The sequence below is a fragment of the Sebastes fasciatus genome, chromosome 8, assembly GCF_043250625.1.
Source record: "Sebastes fasciatus isolate fSebFas1 chromosome 8, fSebFas1.pri, whole genome shotgun sequence".
NCBI classification, from domain to species: Eukaryota; Metazoa; Chordata; class Actinopteri; order Perciformes; family Sebastidae; genus Sebastes; species Sebastes fasciatus.
The window spans coordinates 32,057,707-32,079,457 of record NC_133802.1 but is presented as its reverse complement, the minus strand read 5'-3'; the positions used below and the strand labels follow the sequence as shown (position 1 = coordinate 32,079,457).

General features: G+C 42.7%; 1 protein-coding gene across 2 annotated transcripts in view; it reads left to right on the top strand.

Annotated features, from left to right (window-relative positions):
- The window catches only part of pex14 (peroxisomal biogenesis factor 14), a 62,509-nt gene extending 47,823 nt beyond the window's left edge, over nucleotides 1–14,686 (top strand). Inside the window, exons 9-11 of one of the 2 annotated variants that reach the window (XM_074645122.1) lie at nucleotides 6,786–6,877; nucleotides 11,009–11,433; nucleotides 12,879–13,265. In XM_074645122.1, the coding sequence (XP_074501223.1) occupies nucleotides 6,786–6,877; nucleotides 11,009–11,433; nucleotides 12,879–12,898 (537 nt within the window). In that variant the 3' untranslated portion in view covers nucleotides 12,899–13,265. Of the gene's footprint in view, nucleotides 1–6,785; nucleotides 6,878–11,008 lie in introns of both variants that reach the window. The other variant, XM_074645120.1, reaches the window with a different exon arrangement.
- The last annotated feature ends 7,065 nt before the right edge of the window (nucleotides 14,687–21,751 follow it).

The window sequence follows — 21,751 nt, the reverse complement described above, 5'->3', positions numbered from 1 at the left end:
GAGCCGGCTGTCAATCACTCGCAAACTCCGACTAAACGGTCAAACTAGGCAGCGCTGATCAAATATGAATCAGTATTATGTTACGTTAATGCCTATTTCTCTCCTCAGATGTTTTCAGAATCATCTTGTAGTGCACTGTTTAGCTGTAAAATTAGAAAGTTTGTGACCCAGCCGGCAGCCATGTTGAGATCTGCTGAGGAAATACCAAGCACCGCCCACCAGCCGGTGCACGGCCAATAGGAACGCTCTCTCTCTCTGAAATGACCTGTGATTGGTCAAAGTCTCCCGTCACGACCTAGATTTTTTAAAGCCTGAAAACAGAGCCATGAGGAGATGCAGAAGTCTAGTTATCTCTAAGAACACTTGAATTACAATATGCTGAAAGATTATTATGGAATTTTTGATGCCAGAAAATTGTTGCCTACTGCAGCTTTAAGAACGTAGCTTTGCAGTTACTCCGAGTCCTTCTGACATTTGTGAAGCGCATTTCAGTTGCACCCACCTGGCCTGTTAAGAAAGCCAATCCGTACCGCCCATTGTGCAAAAATATGTGTTAATCAACCACAAAACCCCCCCCCGACCTGCAAACTTTATGCATTATACGTCCACACACTGATGCTGCACATTTCAGTTCAGACAGTTCCTCTCTTTTTTCACTATTTCCCCCGTTATCATGACTCTGTATTCTACCACTGGTGTCGAGGATGGATTTGCCCGAGGAAGGATGATTCAGCCTGGATGTTAAGCAGCCCAGTCTATTTCTGCTCCATTATCATTACAAATCTGCCTGTTAGCCGTGTTTTCCCCCGCTGTCTCAACTCACTGATCGTTCTCTTTATTAGTGCATACTACATAGAAGATTAGAAACCGCCTCCTTTGCTTGCGCGAGACGAACTGCCAGTGGGAAAGTGCATAAATAGAGTGAAATCAATTGCACTGTACCAGCGTTTCCACTCAAAAACACTCCTCTGGGGACTTCCTTTTGAAACTAATTCCATCATAAATATACATGCGTTACACGAAAACACACTGTCTGCCGGCGGAGTAACTGTGAATTAATTTGCCTTCAGACACTCTTAAACAAGCCTTGTTAAAGATCTTATCTTGTTGCTAATGGTCCACAGGCATTTATCTTCATTTAGCCAGATGCGTTGCCGTCCTTGGGTGCTGCTAGAGTTGATAGTCTTTTTTTTTTTTCTTTGCTTGTGATATCTTCTTTTTTTTTTCTTGAAGCTCTCATTTAACCAGCAGCAAGAGGCCGACCCCTATCACACCCAGGCACCCACCCGAGACATATTAGTTACAAACCAGTTAGAGGAAATCTCTTCTTATGTACAGTATTCACACATCCAGCCAGCACAGTGGTGGCTGATAATGTTAATAGGTGGCTGGCACCTCGCATCCCAGGTTGAGTTGTTATTTTGGTTTTGGTTGCACGGTTCATTTTGTTTTGTTGGTTGTTTGTTCACGCATGATGCTTTTTTGCGATGTGCGGTGCCAAGCGGAGAATTATGTTCTCCAGTGTTTAGGCCACACAGAGCCCTTAGAGCCCTGCACCTGTACACCAGGAAGTCTGATAGAAGTCAAACACCACATTAAAGAGCAGAGAGAAGATGTGCACCCACAGATCTGAATCTTTTTATTTTTAAATGTGCATATTGCCTTCTTCAGGGTAAAATTGTGGTTTATGGACAGGTGGATCAAATCAGAATCAGAAATACTTTATTGATCCCTCGGGGTACAGTTACAGTTAGAAAGAAATGTAAGAAAAATAGAAATAAAGGAGTAAGTAACGTGTAAGTTATGTACGTAATGCTGTAATATTATACATAATGCTAATGGCCTCCCTCCTCTGGCTGCCTGTCCGTTTACGGATTGATTTTTAGATTTTATTGCTTGTTTTTAAAGGTCCCATATCGTGCTCATTTTCAGGTTCATACTTGTGTTTTATGTTTTTACTAAAACATGTTTACATATTTAAATGTAAATGTATAAAAATAAAGAAAAAATTCCTCATACTGTCTGCCTGAATATACCTGTATTCACCCTCCGTTTGAAACGCTCCATTTTAGCGCATTTCAATGGAATTGCGTTGCTAGGCAACAGTTTGGGTCCATGTTTACTTCCTGTAAGATGATGTCATTCATATACTCTGCAACAGGAAATAAACTGGGACACATTTAGAATGTTTTTGTTTAAAACCGTGTAATGATCTATACATATATTGTATATTTGTGACATCACAAGTGGACAGAAATCGGCTTGTTTCAAACGCACAATTTCTGAATACAGGCTGTGTGTATTTCTCCGTATATTAAGCGTTTTGATAGTTTAACAGTATTTTTATAGCACTTAAACCTGCTTTATAATATAAAGGAGATGAAAATCTCACTTTTTACAATATGGGACCTTTAAGGTTTTAAATGGGCTGGCACCACCTTATCTATCTGAACTATTGCACCTCCATAACCCGGTCAGAGCACTGAGGTTGACCAATCAGATGCTCCCGGATGTCCCCAGAACTAGACTCAAACATAGGCGACCGAGCCTTTGCGGTGGCCGCCCCTTAATCTGGAACAGTTTACCTCTTCAGATTAAAACTGCTCAGACCGTAGAATCGTTTAAGTCGCTGCTGAAGACTCACCTCTTCTCGCCTGCTGGCGTTTGATTAAGTTGATTTTCTGTCATGCTGCTGCTCTCTTACTGCCGTTACGTGCACAGTATGGTTATTGTTTTTGCTCTGTTCATATTGCTGTTTGCTTTGCATTTGTATTATGTACATGTTCAGCACTTTGGTCAGCTGCGGTTGTTTTTAAACAAATAAAGTTTGACTTGACTTGGCTACAGTATAAACACAATATATGTAAACAAATATTAGTAAGTAATAAAATGAAAATGGAATAGAAGAAATCGCGATATTGTATCGATTCTCGAAAACGCTGTATAGATTTTTTTATTAACCTCTTACAGCCCGCCGGCAGACCCAGCAGCTATTCTGTCAGTTTTAAAGCTAGATTGAAGATACAGATATCGTATGAAACTAGACTAAACCTAATGGATCCATCAGTACCAACCATGTCAGACTATACTGTTGCAAAGGAGGTTAAATAACGCTCCAAACTTACACTAAATTTTGGCGAGGAAAAACCGGCATGGCCATTTTCAAAGGGGTCCCTTGACCTCTGACCTCCAGATATGTGAATGTAAATGGGTTCTATGGGTACCCACGAGTCTCCCCTTTACAGACATGCCCACTTTATGATAATCACATGCAGTTTTGGGGCAAGTCATAGTCAAGTCAGCACACTGACACACTGACAGCTGTTGTTGCCTGTTGGGCTGCAGTTTGTTATCATTTGAGCTTATTATTTTATGCTAAATGCAGTACCTGTGAGGGTTTCTGGACAATATTTGTTATTGTTTTATGTTTTTAATTGATTACTAACAATAAATATATACATATATTTGCATAAAGCAGCATATTTCCCCACTCCCATGTTGATAAGAGTATTAAAGTCTTGACAAATCTCCCTTTAAGGTACATTTTGGACAGATTAATTTGCGATTAAATATTTTAATCGTTTGACAGCCCTAGCAAAATATTAAAGTCAAGCAAAAAATTCTTGTTATTACTGGTAAAATTATAGAAAAAACTAATAATATAGAGGTCTAATTCTGCATTTCAAAGTCAAACATTAACTCCCGTATATCCTCAGACCTGGAAGTATCTCCTCGATGACGCTGCTTTTGGTAATCAAAAGCCGGTAAATCATCGCAGAAGTTAAATATTTTGATCAGCAGTTTGTTAAAACATCACGTCGTACACACATCGTGCGGTCTGTCGGATACGTGTCAGCACTCCAGGCGGGGTCTTTTAAAGTCAGCGGTGTTTCTTTCAATCTCTCCGGTCACTGATACCCCTCCACTCAGCCTCCACCACCTAAGCAGCCAGTGCACTTAACACAGGATTCTTACACCGTGTGCGTGTGTGTGTACACACTCTCATAATGTATCTCAAAGCTGAAATCCAGTCCTGGCCCAACATTTAATTAGGTTTCTTCAGACTTAATAAGACATATGTCAGTGGTAGTGTTGTGTGACAAGTCTTGATGTGAGATGGTGCTGCTCTGTAGATAATGCACATTATGTAGCGGGCGGTTAACAATCCTACTCTAAAGCCTTTTTTTCACGTTAAGTGATATATATAGAAATAATTTGCAGTTATTTGGAGCAATTTGCATATTTCTTAAGTTGATTCTGTGAAGTCTTTTAGCTCAGCCCATACAGCAATTAATTTTTTTTGGATGTAAAATGAGAGAGAAGCAGAATCCAGCCTTATTATACGGGTGCCTTGGGGAGGCGAAGGGATTAAGATGGTTCTAATGAGGTGACGGCTGTAATAAGAGTGTCTTCAGCAGGCCTCCAACGCACCACCTCTAAAACAGGGCTCCTTATCAGCGAGGTTTAGGAGTCGATAAGAACCTGGGAAAAAAAGCCTCCTTTTTCTGTCTCCCTTCACTTCTCCTCCTCTGCCTCCCTCCTTCCCACTGTAAATGAGTCTGATCCCTTTCAGATGTGATTCAATTAATTTCTCTTAGATTTAATTACAAGCGAAAGAGTCCAAGTTATCCCTCTCCCCTCGATAGGGGTCCACGCTTCCTAACAAGCTTCCTCTGGTGAGTCAGGAGAGTCTTAATTACAGTTTTTACTTTTTCTTTTATCCCACTTTTCCCTCGCCTTCTCCCCTTCTCCTCCCTCTGGTCTCATCAGTCGATCCCCCCTGCTCTCGCACATGTTTGTGCTTTTTATTCAGGAATGGATTGCGATTGGGGAGCAATTATCTACATCACTGGTTACCCATTTTTTTTTTGGGGGGGGGGGGGGGGTTTAAAGCCAAGCAATGCCTTTTCATGACGCTCCGTCACAGGTTGTATTTGTCTATGAGTAGTTCAACCAATGATTGTTTCATTTGGAGGTACAACTCCCCAGTACAACACATCAGACCGGCACATACGGGTACTTGGCAAAAAGTCAAGGCCGCGCCCCCTTTTGGGGGGGATAGAAAACCGAAGAGCCCGTAGACTTCAATGCAATTTGATGTATGTTTGGGTTGTAATTTTGACAAGTTCATATGCATTCATCTCTTGATAAAAAAAATATTGTTGTATTCACATGTCTAATAATCATTCTGCGATCTTGCCCTGAACCTGAGCGTTCACGATTCCTTAATAAATGAAGGTCAATCGCTGTCATGTCCCTTCAGTCTTCCTTCGTCCAACAAAGTGGCCAGATATTGTGGCTTATCCCGACTTCTCTGGCGTTGTTGAATACTGGATTCTGATTGGTCAATCACTTAGTTCTACAGCCTGTTATTTCTTTATAACAGACCGTTGCTACGGGCGCTGTTCTGATGTCGGACTCTGGCGGACCATTTTTGTGTCAAATTATTGATTTCTTAAGTAAGTAGCCGTGTAATAAGCGGGATAATGTACAGCTAGCGGGTCATTGTTGTTGTGCCGCATCGCCCCATCAGGGTTAATTTCACAACAATGACCAGCTCGCTGTACATTATCCCTTACATTCAGTAACTTAGATTGTGGTCGGCATGCTCCCAGTTTGGAAAAGCAACCTCGACGTAAAATGGTGTTTTTGTGAATGGAATTTTGGTCTGGTCTTGAAGACCGTGATATATAAATATAGCATACACTTAAACAGATATTGATTTTTTAAATAGGTTTTTCTGCTGCTCTCGTCCACAGCCGCCTTACCTCGCCGTCAGACAGCCTCTTATGACGGTAACTGAAGCCGTTATATCGCTCTCTTCAAAGCCACCAGACTACATTCACAAAAACAGTCATTTTACCTCGCAGAACACGGCAGTATACATACTTCAAAAAATCCGAACCAAAGATGACAAACAAAGATGGACCCGTGTTTTAATCATCTCACAATCTCTCAGATTGATCTTGACCTCCATGTTGGGCCTTTAATGTCTTCACTGTTTCAGTTTCTATAAGATTTTCATTCACTTTGCAGTGACCCAACTTTGACTGTTGCCATGTGATGTTTTTTTCTCTCTCTTATCAAAACTGGTCATTTTGTACCTCCCTCTGTCACAGTCCCGCCTCTCCCTAAAAAAAAAAAGTGCTGCAGCGACAGATTTTCGGGCAGCAATTTGCCATTCAAATCCTCGCCATTATACCCTGTAGCATTTCATGCCACGTGTGTGTGTGTGTGTGTGTGTGTGTGTGTGTGATAACACGTGCCTTTGATAAAAATGGACAAAACAAACTGCTAAGCTATGTGTCTGCCTTCATGAATGTGGCCATTGTTCAAGATAAAGTCATTATCCAAAACACCGGCCTAATCTTTTTTCTAGATAGTATGGAAAATTATGTAAAAGCAGCATGATTTTCCTCACTGGACTTTCTGAGCAGTTGAGGCCATAAAGGTGACTGTAGCGGGATTGTTTGTCCTCCTTTCTGTCATCGCCAGGCCGTTGTGAGGTTGTTATGGTGACGAATGACCTGACTACACAAAAACATGTGGCTTTTAGCATTTGCATTTACCATATTTGTTTACCTACCCTATGAACCTTTTTCTTTTCTGTTTTTCAAACAAAGCTTTTTTTATTATTATTATTATTTCATGATGTTGAGGCTGAGTACAGAGGAGTTGTTGAAAGATGTATATTGACTTTGTGCTGCGACCCTGCATGTGACCTGAACAGTGCTTGTGTGTGTGTGTGACTGTGACATTTGTTGTTGTGTGTGTTTCCTATATAGACATCGTCTTCAACCAGCCGCGTCCTGGACAACCAAACAGTTGGAGAGCTGAAGGCTGAGATCGTCTCTTTGAAGGGCTTACTGCTCAGCAGGTAACAAAGTTATCCAGACCCCCGTCACATGAAACAGTACAGGTGTGTGTGTGTGTGCACCATGCGACTCTTTTTATCCTGTGAGACCCGCGGGATCGCCAACAATCCCGACTGACTTCACTGTCTTTCAGAGGCTGCAGCAGGTTCAGTACTAGAGCTAGAGTGAAGGTACCTTTTCAAAGGGGTCCCTTGACCTCTGACCTCCAGATATGTGAATAACAATGGGTCCTGTGGGTAACCTCGAGTCTCCCCTTTACAGACATGCCCACTTTATGATAATCACATGCAGTTTGGGGCAAAAACATGCAGTTTTATGCATAGCTGTGTTATTTCCGCCTATTCTATAAAGTGGGTATTTGAATATTTCTGCATACTGGGGTCCTTAAACAGTCTTAAAATTGCATAAATTTGGAAGGCTCTTGTTGATCCAATGAGCCCAATTGTATTCATGTGTGATGATGTTAGTCCCCATAGTAGCCATCTCATTGTAGTGAGACCATCCATAAATGAGCTGTGGTGACCTCTAGGATAATGATGTGCTGTATGGCTTTCCCAGGTATATTGAGTGACATGACACATGAATAAAAATCATGTATATGAATAAGAAATCCAGAGAGTCTCAGCTTTACAGTCATACCACATTTATGCATCTCCAAGACTGTTTAGGGACCCCCAGTATGCAGAAATATTAAAATACACCATTTTTAGAAATAGGTGAAAATAACACATTTATACTGCATAAAACTGCTTGTGATTATCATAAAGTGGACATGTCTGTAAAGGGGAACCCATTTTCATTCACATATCTTGAGGTCAGAGGTCAAGGGACCCCTTTTAAAAATGGCCATCCCAGCGTTATTATCGCGTTAACTTTGACACTTATATAAGTATTATACTTAAAGATAAGGTCGACGATGTTGGAAAGCTAGCATCGCCTCAGGAGCTCCGTCTAAACCCCCCCCCCACTCCCAGGGACGATAGAACATTTCCAATACTACACCGTGAACAACACATCCCTGTTGAAATCAGCAGGAGGAGAGCTAGTTAACGTTAGCTGTTAACAGCCGGTGAGCAGCAGAGTCCTATTTGGCTCAATAATTGAGCTAACAGCTAACGTACAGAGGTTGCATTGAGTTATATTATGATGTGTTCAAGCTATATTCAGAAATTAAATTACATATAACTAACTTGTATACTTGTAAAATTCAGTTTTTGGTGAGAAACTTGAGGCGGATAACGTTAACTAGCTCTCGTTCTGCCAATTTCAACACAGATTTAAAAAAAAGGAGTCCAAGGCACTCTTCTGGCAAAACATAAAAAGCCTTTTATTCCATTTCATTATGAAATACTAAAAACAATGCTGGTACATGTTCAGATTGGGTAACAAACCAACGCGTAGCGGCACAAACAGCCTTCTTCAGGGTGTGACAGATTTGTTGTTCGCATTGTAGCGTTATCAGGGGAAAAGCACGGTGCACCCTCTGGACGGTATTTACACTACTGTAGAAAAATGAGTACTGTCGCGTTTTCAGAATTTTGGCATCAACTTGGTACCGAAGTATCAGTTCTCACGACATCTCTAATGGTACGTGTCCACAGGCTCCGAGCAGCCGCGCAATGCATTCTGGTAGCGTGGCGTCGCGATTCGAGAGACTAGGCGTCACGACGCCCGCTCCTTATTTGCAGTTGAGGGCTTGTCTACTTTATGCAAATCATGGGCGTCCGACGCGACTCGCCGCCTCTCGAAACTCCCGATAATCTTTTAAAATAAACGTTGTCGATCCAAAATAAAGACAGATTCATCAACTGCATGGATTATTTCTCGCCTCAAATGTTTTCAGAAACACATTTCAGTGAACTATTTACGTGAAATAAGAGAAGAAAGTTTCCAAACGAGCCTCCAGACTGGTTCCGGTTTGAAAGCTGGGAGCAGCAGCCAACGGCGGGAAAGCGTTCGTCCAATCAGGAGCCGAGTGCCTTGTTTCTAGGGACAGCACACCAAGCGTCCAATGTTGGGAAGCATCGCGTCCCCTCGCGATAAAAAACGCCCCTGTGGACACGTACCGTAAGGGTAAAAACAAAACAACCATCATGCAATTCTCCTTGCATACCGACTACTACAGCACAGTTCTGTTGTTGATGGCCTGAAAGTTTGTGTTTGTGACTGAATAAATAAAATAAAAGAACACATAACGTCACATTGCTCTTCCAAATTACTCGCACACTTAAAACATAATCATGAATCTCAAATATGTTTAATCTCAACGGGCGCCAGAGGTTATGATACTGATTGTGCCATTTCTCTCACTTCACAACCGATTAGCATACTGCAGGCATCAGCTGCTCTTCTTTGTTTTAATGCTTTTATTAGTAAGCGAGATAAACACACGTGCGTAATTGTTCTTTTGCAACTTCAGTCATTTTACGAGTGCAAAATGACGCGGCGAGAGAAAACGATTTCTGTGAACTGATAAAATATAGATACTTCATTTTGTTTGTTGTCGGGGTAAAATGGGATCGTACCTTCCACATGTTAATACGAGGTGTAAAGTATTTTGTGTTGTCATTGTCTGCCGCCAGACATCGCCTCGTTCTTCCCATCTTTGTTCCTCAATCTAGTCAGGCACAGCCCGGCTCAGTCAGGCCCATTAGCATGCATGATTATGTATCAGTGTCTATAATGAAGCCTGAAGTAAGAGTGTACATCAGAAAACCCGGCGAGGACGAAAATTGCCTCAGAACTGTGTAGTTGAGCGTGTTTTGTTCCCCTCGTACATTCTAATCAGCAATAATATCCCTTTGTCATTTGACTTCATCCTGACTCTCACAATGAGTTTTCTGGCAAAGGCTTGAATCACAAACTAAAAGGCTCTGTATCACCATCTGTCTCCAGACGTGTTCCCGTCCTGTTCAAATGATCCAAATTATCTCCAAACTGTTTTTGTTTTTTTTCAAACCACCAAGAAGTGCTTATCCCATTACGATTCAACGTTGTCTTTTTGATCTTAAAAGCTGCAGTGGATGTAATTAAAGAAATCTCAGAGCATCTTTACCAGGTGTGACGAACATCTGGCTGTTTAAGGGGGGAAAAGCCATTTTCTCTGCTGTAATTATGAGGATTACGTCGGGTGCTTTGTGTGTGGCTGCATGCTAAAATGTAAGCTGGTGTTGAGGATATGTTCTCTGTCAACACCTGACTTAGGAAGCTACATACTGTATACATATGTTTTTGTGGTTGCAGTATGGCTGATTCAGGCGTGTCAATCGATTCAAATATTTAAACGCGATTAATCGCATGATTGTCACACATTTGTTATCTGTCCAAAATGTACCTTAAAGGGAGATTTGTCAAGTATTTAATACTCTTATCAACATGGAAGTGGGCAAATATGCTGCTTTATGCAAATATATGTATATATTTATTATTGAAAATCAATTAACAAACCAAAAACATTGACAGATATTGTCCAGAAACCCTCACAGGTACTGCATTTAGCATAAAACAAATATGCTCAAATCATAACATGGCAAACTGCAGCCCAACAGGCAACAACAGCTGTCAGTGTGTCAGTGTGCTGACTTGACTATGACTTGCCCCAAACTGCATGTGATTATCATAAAGTGGGCATGTCTGTAAAGGGGAGACTCGTGGGTACCCATAGAACCCATTTACATTCACATATTTTGAGGTCAGAGGTCAAGGGACTCCTTTGAAAATGGCCATGACAATTTTTCTTCATCAAAATTTTTTGCGTAAATTCCGAGCGTTATTCAACGTCCTTCGTATGATATGGTCGGTTACCGATGGATTCATTAGGTTTTCTGGTTTTATATGACTAGAAATATGGCACTGAGCCCGCTACAACCTTAAAAATCGCAATTTGCGTTAATGCATTTAAGAAATAAGTGTCGTTAAACAAATTTGCGTTAACACGTTATTAACGCGTTAACTTTGACAGCCCTCTAAATAATAAAAGAAAGTTCTATTGCGTTCATTCTCTGTATGTATTTGGCCATGTTTTACAACACGTGTCGTCCGTCAGGTGTCGTAATCGGTATCAGGAAGGAAAAAAATGGTATCGTAACATCTCTAGTTTACGATGAGGTTGTCTCTCTGGTCTCTTTCTACAGGAAACAGTTCCCTTCCACTCCCACTATTCCCAAAATCCCGTCATGGCAGATTCCCCTGAAGCCGCCGTTGGCACCGGGCTCGCCGCCGATCAACCACACCAACAGCAGCAGCGACATCTCCCCCGTCAGCAACGAGTCCGCCGAGTCTGCCGAGTCCGCCGACTCCTCCCCCAGCAAAGATGGACTCCACAGCCTCCTGGATGCACTGGGAGGGCCCGACGGAGCGCAGCACGGTATCAACGGAGACGACGGCACGACGCTGCACCTGGACCTGAAGGACCAGGTCCGCATGGAGGTGCAGGGGGAGGAGGAGAAGAAGGAGGAAGAGGGGGAGGAGGAGGCGGAGGAGGAGGATGATGTCAGCCACGTAGAAGAGGAGGAGAGGGAAGAGGACGGTGCAAGCATGCAGACAGTGGATCGGCGAGGTGGGGATGGACAGATTAATGAGCAGGTGGACAAACTGAGGCAGCCTGAGGGTGCCAGCAATGAGAGCGAGGTGGATTAGATAGCAGTAGAAAGCACAAAAAACACTCTTCTCTTCTCCGCCGACGGCTTTGTTTCACTCTGCTCCTCTCCGCTCACGCTTGTTTGTGTTTTTTCTTTTATTTGTTTTATCCTTCCTCGCTGTCTGTTTCCACTTGTAACATCTTAATCTTGAGCGAAACGAGGCATGAGAAGACAAAACCGACAAATATTGGAGTGTCTAGTTGACACACGGCTTACCTCGATTTACTTTTCATCATGCAAAACTAAATGACTGCATGCCGAGCCAAGTACCACGCTGTGACGTTTCTTTGAAAGGAGAAATGACGAGCAACAGTCAAATCAGGAGGACTTTTAAAAAGGCTGCGTGCAATACTAACCGTGTGTGTGACTGACTCGCTTTTTAATTTTCATGATCCGATCAGATAATTCACAGCTTTGCCTTGTGCGTCCTTGTAATTGTACTTTTTATACAGAACCAAAGAGGCACAGAATATCTCTCTTCCTGTATAGTGCAGCTGCAGGTCAGGAGTCATATGTTGGCACTTCAGTCCCTCAAAGTTACCGTGAGCTCCCAGAGAAGCATTAGCAGAGAGTTTGTCTCCCCCGTTGATGGCGATAGGAGAGGACAAGCTCTTCCAGGGCCGGAGCTTTTAGCCTCTTTTATGTGTCCTTTCGCATTGGTGTCAGTCTGTCAATAATTCACAAGGCCAGCAGGGTGGCATTTGGGTGAAATAAAAGCCCTGAAATTCGAGATTAGAATGTGATGACGGGCTTTGTTCCACGCCGGTGTCAGAGTGCTCAAAGGAGAGGGGGTGGAAGATAAATGTTTTTTCCTCCCCGCTTTCCTTTTTCACTGAGGCGCTGAATTGTGCATCTTTTTTTTTTTTTCGCGAGTGCGCGCGTGTGCAGGGCGAGAGAGAACCCAGACTGTCTGCTGTGCTGTATCTGCGTCTCCAGCAGGGCAGCTGATTTGGTTTGTGAAGTATGTTAATAATCAAATGATCAACAAATAACAGATGTATTAGTTCATGCAGCTTGAAATGTCAAGGAGGCTAAAAGCGGAAATCTAATACAGAAAGCCCAGTTGCATTGTATTATTTTCCGTGACAAACCCCGCGGTCCAAATTATGTAGGGGGCCTCCTACGGTGAGTAATCTTTACAGAAAACGGCGCCAATATTTTGTAATTAAGCTGCAGAAAGACAACGAGAGAGCTGCCACAGATGGAAGTTGCAGAAGTTGCGTCGCTTTTTCTCAGTGTGGAGGTGGATAGGGGAAGTTCGAGGAGAAAAAAAAAAAAAAAAATTGCCCGATGATTGAAAAGGAAAGTAATAAATGAACACTTGACTTATTGAATTACTCACTCTGTACTCACTTGTCTCCAGCTAACAAGAAGAGTCCGTGAGTGAGAAGAAGGGATATCAGCTCTGGTGCCATTTCCACCTGCATCACATGGCCTTCATAGGAACACAGAAAAAGGTAGAAGGGCTCTGCACATTTTCCTGTGTGACACCCGTCCTAAACCTGCAGATTATGTCTGGTTATGATGATTGAGTTTCTGTTTGAAAGTGTCGACAACAATGCAGTATGCTGTGAACTATATTTTTTGATTTTTAGTAGAGATGAGATTTGTATGGATGAATAAGGTTGGAGGTGTAACTTCTGCTTCTTAGCCACTGTAGAACCAGTGATTGGTCCTCTCTCTCTGTAACCTGCTGATTACTGTCTGAATGTCAGCCAAAAGTGTACATAATAAATCTGGTTTATCTCAAGTAGAATCTCTGTTATATTCTTTTTAAATACACGCCAGTGTATGTTACTATTAAAGGCTAAACCTAGTATTACAGGGTCAGTTACATATACTTTGAAACACACACACACACACAGCAAAATACTTGACTTGCAATAAAGAACAGTGCACAATAACAAACTATTTTTATCAACAAATTATATTATTAATATGTGTTAAATTATGTGTTATCTCTCTGAGATGTTTGTTGTGTGAATGTTCAGCTGCAGGAAGTTTTTTTCTATAGTTTCGTAATAATAAAAAGTGAGAAATGAGACTATCCAGTCTGTGAGAAAACTCTTTTTGAGCCTTATACGTCAGCAGTGTAATTTTTTTAAGTCAAAGTTTCTGTTTTATCTTTGTGGTTCCTGAGCTTTCTGTTTTTGTCACGTATCTTTAAGACCAGATAGAGATGAGAATACTACAGTACTTTTCAGGAAAGCATGACGGGGCAGGGGACTTTCAGCCTTTTTTTTTTCAGCTTTCTCTCTGGAAATGATGACTGTCATAGTCGCACATTATGTGTGTGAAGTGTTGTTTATTTCTGTAGGTGGATCGTCAGTGTGTCTCTTGGTTTCTGTTGTGAGCATAGCGCCCTCTCAAAAAGGGGTTTCCTATTCTATTTTGAATACATTGAAGATGATGAAGAAGGCCATTATAGACTTTATAGTGCTTGATTTTGAAATAAATACCTTTTGCTTATTCCAACAGTACAGACAGCTCTGAGGCAGGGTGAGGTGAGACAGGCGGTGAGACAGGCGGTGAGACAGGCGGTGAGACAGGCGGTGAGACAGGCTGAGAGAAGGAAAAGAAAGTATTATGATTGCAGAGTCAGAAGGTAAGCTGGGATTGTTCACAGTAATCTGATGTCACCAGGGTGCAAAGAGGGACCGGTGGCATTTAAGTGTTTGAAAGTGACCCGTTGAACTAATAACACGCTAAGTCTATCGCCACGCTAGAAGCCCTGTGAGGTTGTAATGCTCAGACCCAAATACAGCATCACTAAATCCATGCTAAATGTTAGCAAAAATGTTTTGCAATGCTTGAATTTTTAGGTTGGCGTGAGGTGGCGCCAGAGAAAAGCCATGTTGTTACCTAAATCAGACGGGTTTATCCTCTTTACGGTGTCCATTTTAGGACATCTCATAGTCTCAGGCTCAGCTTTACATTGTCAAACAGTCTAAGCTGTTCCTTCTTATTCCCAGCTAAACTTAGTTATACTGTTAACTGTTATATGCATTGATGTTAACTTATATAAGAAGCTAACGTACATGCATTAGCTGTTACCATGCTAGTGCATATAACATGCTGTATCTAATTTAATAGAATACTTCCTTTTTATTTCACACGTTCTTTAAATCGAAACAAACTTAAATGAAATCTAAAAGTCAACACTAAAATAAATTCAAAAATAATTGAAAATTCAAAACCTTGTTTCGCACTTTTTGCTGATAATTCCTCAAGTAGGCATTGACGGCTCAGCTCAAATCACACTCTGCCACAGTGCTTTTTCTTAATATGCAATTGTCTACCATCTTTCCGATACAAAGTCGCTCCATAGATCCTCATCCCCCACCAAAACAAACTTGGCTGAAAAAGCCAATTTCTCCTCATCTGGGGGGCATTCTGAATATCGCCGCGCATTATCAAGTGTATGAATTTAATTTATCAGGGTCTAAATGATCAATAGCGTTTCACATATTGATGAGGTGTATAAACTTCTCTGAGGCTCGATACCACATCCCTTTGTAATCCATTAACCTCTCCCTGGAGTTCAGGCCCACCTTAGATTTATAGGGACCTACTGTAATAAATCCAGTTGTACATCATTTAGTGTCTTCGGGGATTTGCAGCGCATTCCTGTCCAGAAAGCTCCATCTATCCTACCCTCATATTCTCATCTACATTTTAAAAGTCTTAACGACATCCACCACATTACTGTTCAGAAACCGTGTGTAAATACACTTCCTGGGTGGAGCTGCTGTGTTGGCCAGTAACCAGCGCCTCTCAGTGTGGTGGCGCAAGTGAAGGATTGTTTGTCCAAAGCAACACCTTGGTTTTGACACCATTTGGCTCCCCGGCTGGGAGCCTTAACCTCATCAATCTTGCTGCTAAACGGAGAGCACTCAATAGGGTAGTGTATCGACGCGCTCTGAACTCCATTGTTCACTGGAACTGAGCACTCAGCAGGTTAGAGGGCTGAGTGTCTCCTCGGATCAATGCAAGGGTTGTTAGCCCATCGCAGCCAGTCAGAGGGCTACCGTGATCCGTCTGCACCCCGCGCGCGCATCACCTCTACTCGTTTTAAAACTCCTCCTTGAGTCCTTGAGCGGCGGACAAGCGGTCCAGCTTTTGTTTTCTCATCACACTGATTCAGGACGTCTCAGCAGCATCGGTCCGGTTCTTGTAAGCTTCGAGCTCCGCCCAACATGGGTCCCTGACGCCTCTCTCAGAGGGGAAGTGTCCTGTAAAGGTTTTTGCATAGGAAAGGTCACGGACGATTTGGGAAGAGGAGGATGAAATGCTTCCTCTTCCTCTTCCCTGTGAGATAAGATACATGTGGCATGCAGCTGGGAGCGATCTGATGTAACACTTGATTTGTGACGAGGCCTCAGGAACTCTAGCGGTTGCTTCACCCCTTTGGAAATATCCTTTTACTCCTCGGGAATCCTCGCTTGGACTGATGTTATCAACATCTGCGGTGAAAATCTGTTAACAGTCTTTCAAGATGTTCTCATCTTGAGTCCTACTGTAGGCTGCAGACTCTTAGGACGCCGTCACAAACCATAGTCCGTTTGGCTAGTCCGAATCAGAGTGAAATTAATAGTTTTCTTTTTAGTCTGGTTTGACTTTGATGCCTTCAAAGTTCTTTCACTTTGACTCGGCGCTGTTCGACTGCGCACAAATCCCTTCTCCTCCAGTTTATCTCCAATGACTTTAAAAACGTCGCCCAGATGTCAAGCAAACATCGGACTTCTACTGAAGTCCAAGTCAGTCCTCTCCCACTCATGTTAACCTGTCATTTACCCATCCATCTCAACGAAGGCTTGCGCAGGCAGCCTGCATTTTGGTTCGCTTGGAAGACCACCTCTCGCAGCAGACAATGCTAAGTAGTTATGTCGTTATGTCGTGAAATGGCTAACGGCATTTCTGTAGACGGAACAGGGTGAAACAAAAACATATGATTGGTTGACGCTGCAGCGCGTCATTGGATCACTGAAAAAAGTTCAACTTTATTTGTAGCTCGTCACGCGGCGACACGTGACGGGCGTCAGTTTATAGCTTCATGTCACCGGCTTCCATTGAAAATGACTTGTTGCCTGTTACTGTGTCGCTCGTAGTGTGAACAAAGCATTAGCCTTGTTGAAAATATCCATGGCTTTTATATTCCACATAGGCTCATAATTCAGCGGGTTAGCAGGCCTCAACTTTTCTCTGACTGATGCTTTTCCTCAACGGTGTTCTCAGCGGTGAGAGTAAGGAAGCGTGGGTCACCTCCAAAAGCTCTCGGCGGCTGTCTCTCTAAAAGCAGCTTACCAGCTCTGAGCAGCCGCTGAACACTGGCTCCTTCCTGGTGAAAATGAGAACATTTGACAAGCCAAGGTCACCGGGGGGCTTTGCCTGTATAAGGCTTCAATCGCAGGGGCCCAGCGAACACTGCAAAGTCATAAAGCACTTTGTCATCACTCGCTATATAAACTCTCAACAATCAAGTGGGATCACATTCCCCTCCCTCCCTCTCTGTGTGGCCTGTGTCACTTGATTTTTCTCCTGGCGCTGTTTCAAATCCAAATGGAGTATGTGGATACTGGAGGGCTGTCATGTGGAAGGCTGTTGGGGCCTCTCTTGTGAACCTGAAGGAAAGCTTTACTCCCCCTTATTGGCAGGTAGAGGAAGGCGGCTGGTGAGGAGCAGCGGAGGGGAAACGACGGCGGCAGGCTGTAAAAAATAGGGAGGTGTGTACCGGCTGGCAGTATTTATGAATGGTCCAATAATGAGCCATCAGGAGCATGGCGGCCATGAGAACACGAAGGGAGACAAGAGGTAGAAAAAAAAAATGAATGCCCTTGTCTTGTGCTGGTGGAGAGCGGCGAGGAGATTGGATTATCCAAAGGAAGGCCTGTCAGCCGGCTGAGGGGCCGCGGCTGCAGGCGGCGCAGGGGCAACAGGTGCGGCGCTCGCCAGCGTTTGTGCAAATTAGACTAATCACAGGGCCTGACTGTGGAACACCTGAAGCATGCTAGCGGACACGAGGAGGGAGGGGAGGGGTAAGGGAGAAGAAAATAAAGGGGGGATAGAGAGTTCAAGTCTTCTTCATGGCTTTTTTGCATTCGCAAAGATATTCAACTCTTAGAACTTGTACAGAAACAAGACTCGGAGTCTACAGCCGTGCTAGCAGCGGACAACGGGACTGAAAATAGTGATTTAAACCTGCATTCTTTCTAACAGCCAGCAGGGGGCGACTCCTCTGGTTGCAAAAAGAAGTCTGATTGTATAGAAGTCTATGAGAAAATGAGCCTACTTCTCACTTGATTTATTACCTCAGTAAACATTGTAAACATGAGTTTATGGTCTCAGTCGCTAGTTTCAAGTCTTCTTCAATTCAGCATGATGTTCATTTAGTAAATTATGGTCCCATTTAGAGTCAAATAGACCATAAAGCAGGGGATGCTTTAGGGCGTGGCTACTTTGTGATTGACAGGTCGCTAACACGGCGTTGTCCAGTCTGTGAGTTGTCCGTGTTTTCGTCCTACAACTTGAACCCTTTCACAATGTGTGTTTTCAGGTCATGACACTGTAACTAACACTTAAGGCCCCATAAAAATGTCTTATTCAGCGGTTGTACTTAGCTCCACCCTCTCGTGTCACTTCTGGTTGCAAAAAAAAACAAGATGGCGACGGCCCAAAATGCAGAATCCGAGGCTTCAAAACGGCAGTCCACAAACCAATGGGTGACGTCACGATGACTACGTCCACTTCTTATTTACAGTCTACGCGTGCTAGCGACTCAGTGGTTCTTAAGTTAAATGCTAATGTCAGCATGCTAACATCCTCACATTGCTAATGCTAACATGCTCATGTTTAGCAGGTGTAATATTTACGAATAGTGCATTTCATTTGAACTGGGAAGTCGGAATTTACAAGTTCCCAGTCTGGAAATTCAACTGGAATGCCCCCCGAAGTCCGAAAGTCTCACCAACCCGACCTCAAAATCCAAGACGGCTGCTCGGCGCATCAACAATAAAAAGCTGTAATATCAAAGAGTAAAGAAGCAAAGAGACAAAACTCAGGTGTTTTTTTGTTTTTTTGACAAGACACTCCCGCCATTTTGGACTGAAAATGCTTATTATATGTATAATATTTTATTGTTCAATACAGGTCATTTCTGTAGAATATGACAATAGAATAGAAATAATTTAGTTTTACTTTTGTACAGCACTTTGTAGGCGGACGTTTTACTGACGTCTGGTAATCGCTTTCAGTCCAAAATGGCAGAAGCGTAGCAATTGACTTTCACTTCTTGGCGATATACGTTCTTTGGTAATATACTGTTTATTATCACTTGTGTCTTATTTGTGTCTCATTAAATCAGTCGTACACACAGTACAGTCCAACTTCTATCTGTGGACGTGTTGCTACGGTGTTTGTATGCACAAAATACTGGCGTTGTTATCAACTGGTGAAGCTGACAATGGCTAACCTGGCTGGAGCAAATCCCATTAAGTTTTCCGACTCGTACTGGAACACGGTCAACTTGGGTCATTCCCAGCTCCGACCTCTGATTACCGAGTTAAATGGAACGCAGCACATGTTCAACATCTTCGGTTTTAGCATGTTAGCACGCTAACATTTGTAGTACAGCTGAGGCTGGTGGGAATCCCAGTTCTTCGGGGATTTGGCCATAATGGCAAATATTAAATTTGACCTGATGGTGGCGCTAGATGATTAATCCTGAGGGGGACATGAATGCTTGCACCAAATTTCATGGCTGACTTCAAAACATTTTGTTTGCAACACTTTTTCCTCTGACTGTACGCAGAATAAATACATTTTTAATGTATTTTGTAGGTCTGTGGTGACCATTTTTAGCTTTCTAAACCGTGAAGCTTTACATAATATATGAGTTTAAGATTGACCAGGCCTATAGGACCGGCCCTATAGCTTTCTAATTGCAGTCGTTGAATCACCGGCTGCCCAGAGGCCCAAACTCTCACCCACCACCGTAAGCCTCGTGCGAGAATTGATGGGTTAAAGAAGGGTGGTCTGTGAAAGAAAAAAAAAAGAAAGGGGGCAAGGCTGCACATTCACCGACCTTGTCCTCCAAAATTGGCAAGGATTGTCACAGCGAAATACAATCCACATTTTCATGCCTCTAGTGAGGAGGAGAGCGAGTGAAAAAAAATAATCCCCAAATCCCCCGGTGGACACCCAATGTCTTGTTTTGGAGGGTCTGCGGTACTCACAGAATTCTTCTGGTAACAGAAACCCACAGCGAATGATGGACGTTTTCTATTCTTAGCATCAGCAGAATCTTCCCAACCTTTTGCTTCTTCCATGCTACAAATATCACATTGCTGATGTATTCCATATTAAATTACTGCGTTTTAACCGAGCGGGGGCCTGTGCAGTGTCTGTTATCAACAACCATAATGTGGAAGATTAGCACACACATGATGCCCACCTGTTGCCCAGCTCTGTTTTTTACGAAGGTCACAGCTGTGATACTGAAACCGGTCTTTTTAAAGGCTCTCGTGATGTTCACGGTTGAGGGGGGGTCGGTGCTGGTGATATTCAAGAGTCATTCAACAGAAATAAAGCGGATTGTAATGCTTTAATTTTAAAGTTGTAACCGACCGGAGACGATACAAAAACTCCCAAACTTTAACCAGCTGCGACCTGCTAAGTGTTTTCTTAAGTCTCCACCACATCTTTCAAACGCCACAGTTGTCACATTTCTGTTTAACCACCACACTATTTCAAGTTTACCCTCATTCCCACCAGGACAACACTGTGACACTAATGCTATTTTTAGTATATTTTCATAGCACAAATACTCAGTAAACCCCCAAAGAAGGTCACAAGAACTGTTTTTATTACTCAGATGATCTCTTGCAACATCATTATACGGTGAGGAAATCAGTGTGAAGCAAATATAGCTCGGCCGCATTATTAATTAACCACAGCTAACTATTCTTTTGGCAATCATTCACCATCTGCACAGTTATGTCGTTACTTAGTTGCTAAAGCCAGTGGTGGAGGAAGAAATCACATCTTTTACTTCAGTACAAGTACTAATACAACAGTGTAGAAATACTCTGTTACAAGTAAAAGCCATGCATTCAAATATTTACTTAAGTAAAAGTAGAAAAGTATCAGCATCAAAATATACTTAAAGTAGCAAAAGTACTCATTCTGCAAAATAATAATATATTATTGTATTATAATTATTGATGTTCATCACTTTAATGTTGCAGCTAGTAAAGGTGGAGCTGTTCCCCTATATATACAGTATATAAAAAAACTATATTCTCTACAGTTTTGCTTCCACGTCTGTGACCAGAACTTCATCTTTTTTTTATTTGACCTGTGGCTGCTCCCAGCTGAGAGACAGTAATGAAATGAGTCACACTTCCTGCATCTTGTGGCCACATATTTGGTCGTTTCTTCACGTAAACGAGACTCATTTGATGCATTGGTGGTTTAGAATATGAGGACTTTTATTAAGGCAGATTAAGAACAGGTGTGTGTGAGTTGAGCATCCTCATATTCAGTAATTACCAACTCCCTTTTATGTACAAACAGACAAACCACTTTAAGCCGCTTCAGGAGAAGAAAAAAATCATAATTTTCCTCCACAGAAATTACAGTTGAAAGGCTTTCACAGAATTAACATAAGAATGAGTCACGCAGCGAGCGGTTGCCAGAGTCAAACGGTTTTACAGCTCTGTCAAACGCTGTCCGTCGTGTGTTCCAGCCGTCGTCGCGGAGCAGAAACACCATGTTGGACCGTTCCAGCTTATTGTCAGCCAATATGCCAGGCTTTTTCCCTGAAAGAAAATGATCCCATTCCCCTCGGACTCACGTCAAATTAAGCAAATTTACAGCTTAGCACTTAAGAATTCTCCGTTTGCCAAGAAAGCAGCAGCAGCGGGCCTCGCCTGCCAGTTAGCGGTGCAGCGCTGTGGCAATTGAAGTGGAATGAGAATTACTCTGGCCTCCGAGAGAGCGCCGGGCCATTAGACTTTTTTTTATTTTGCTCCAAGCTCTCCCCTTTTGGATAAAGACTTATAAAGTGATGAAACACTCCCACTCAACTCTGGAGACCTCTGGTCCAATTGTGAAGCGAACTACTTGAAGGGTAATGGCCGCGTGGCGGCGAGCCAGCACGGATCAGCCCGTTTTCTGCACTTGTTTCTGGTTGCTGTCTGCTACTAGTTGTTTGTTCTGCCGGCAAAGTCGTGTTTAACT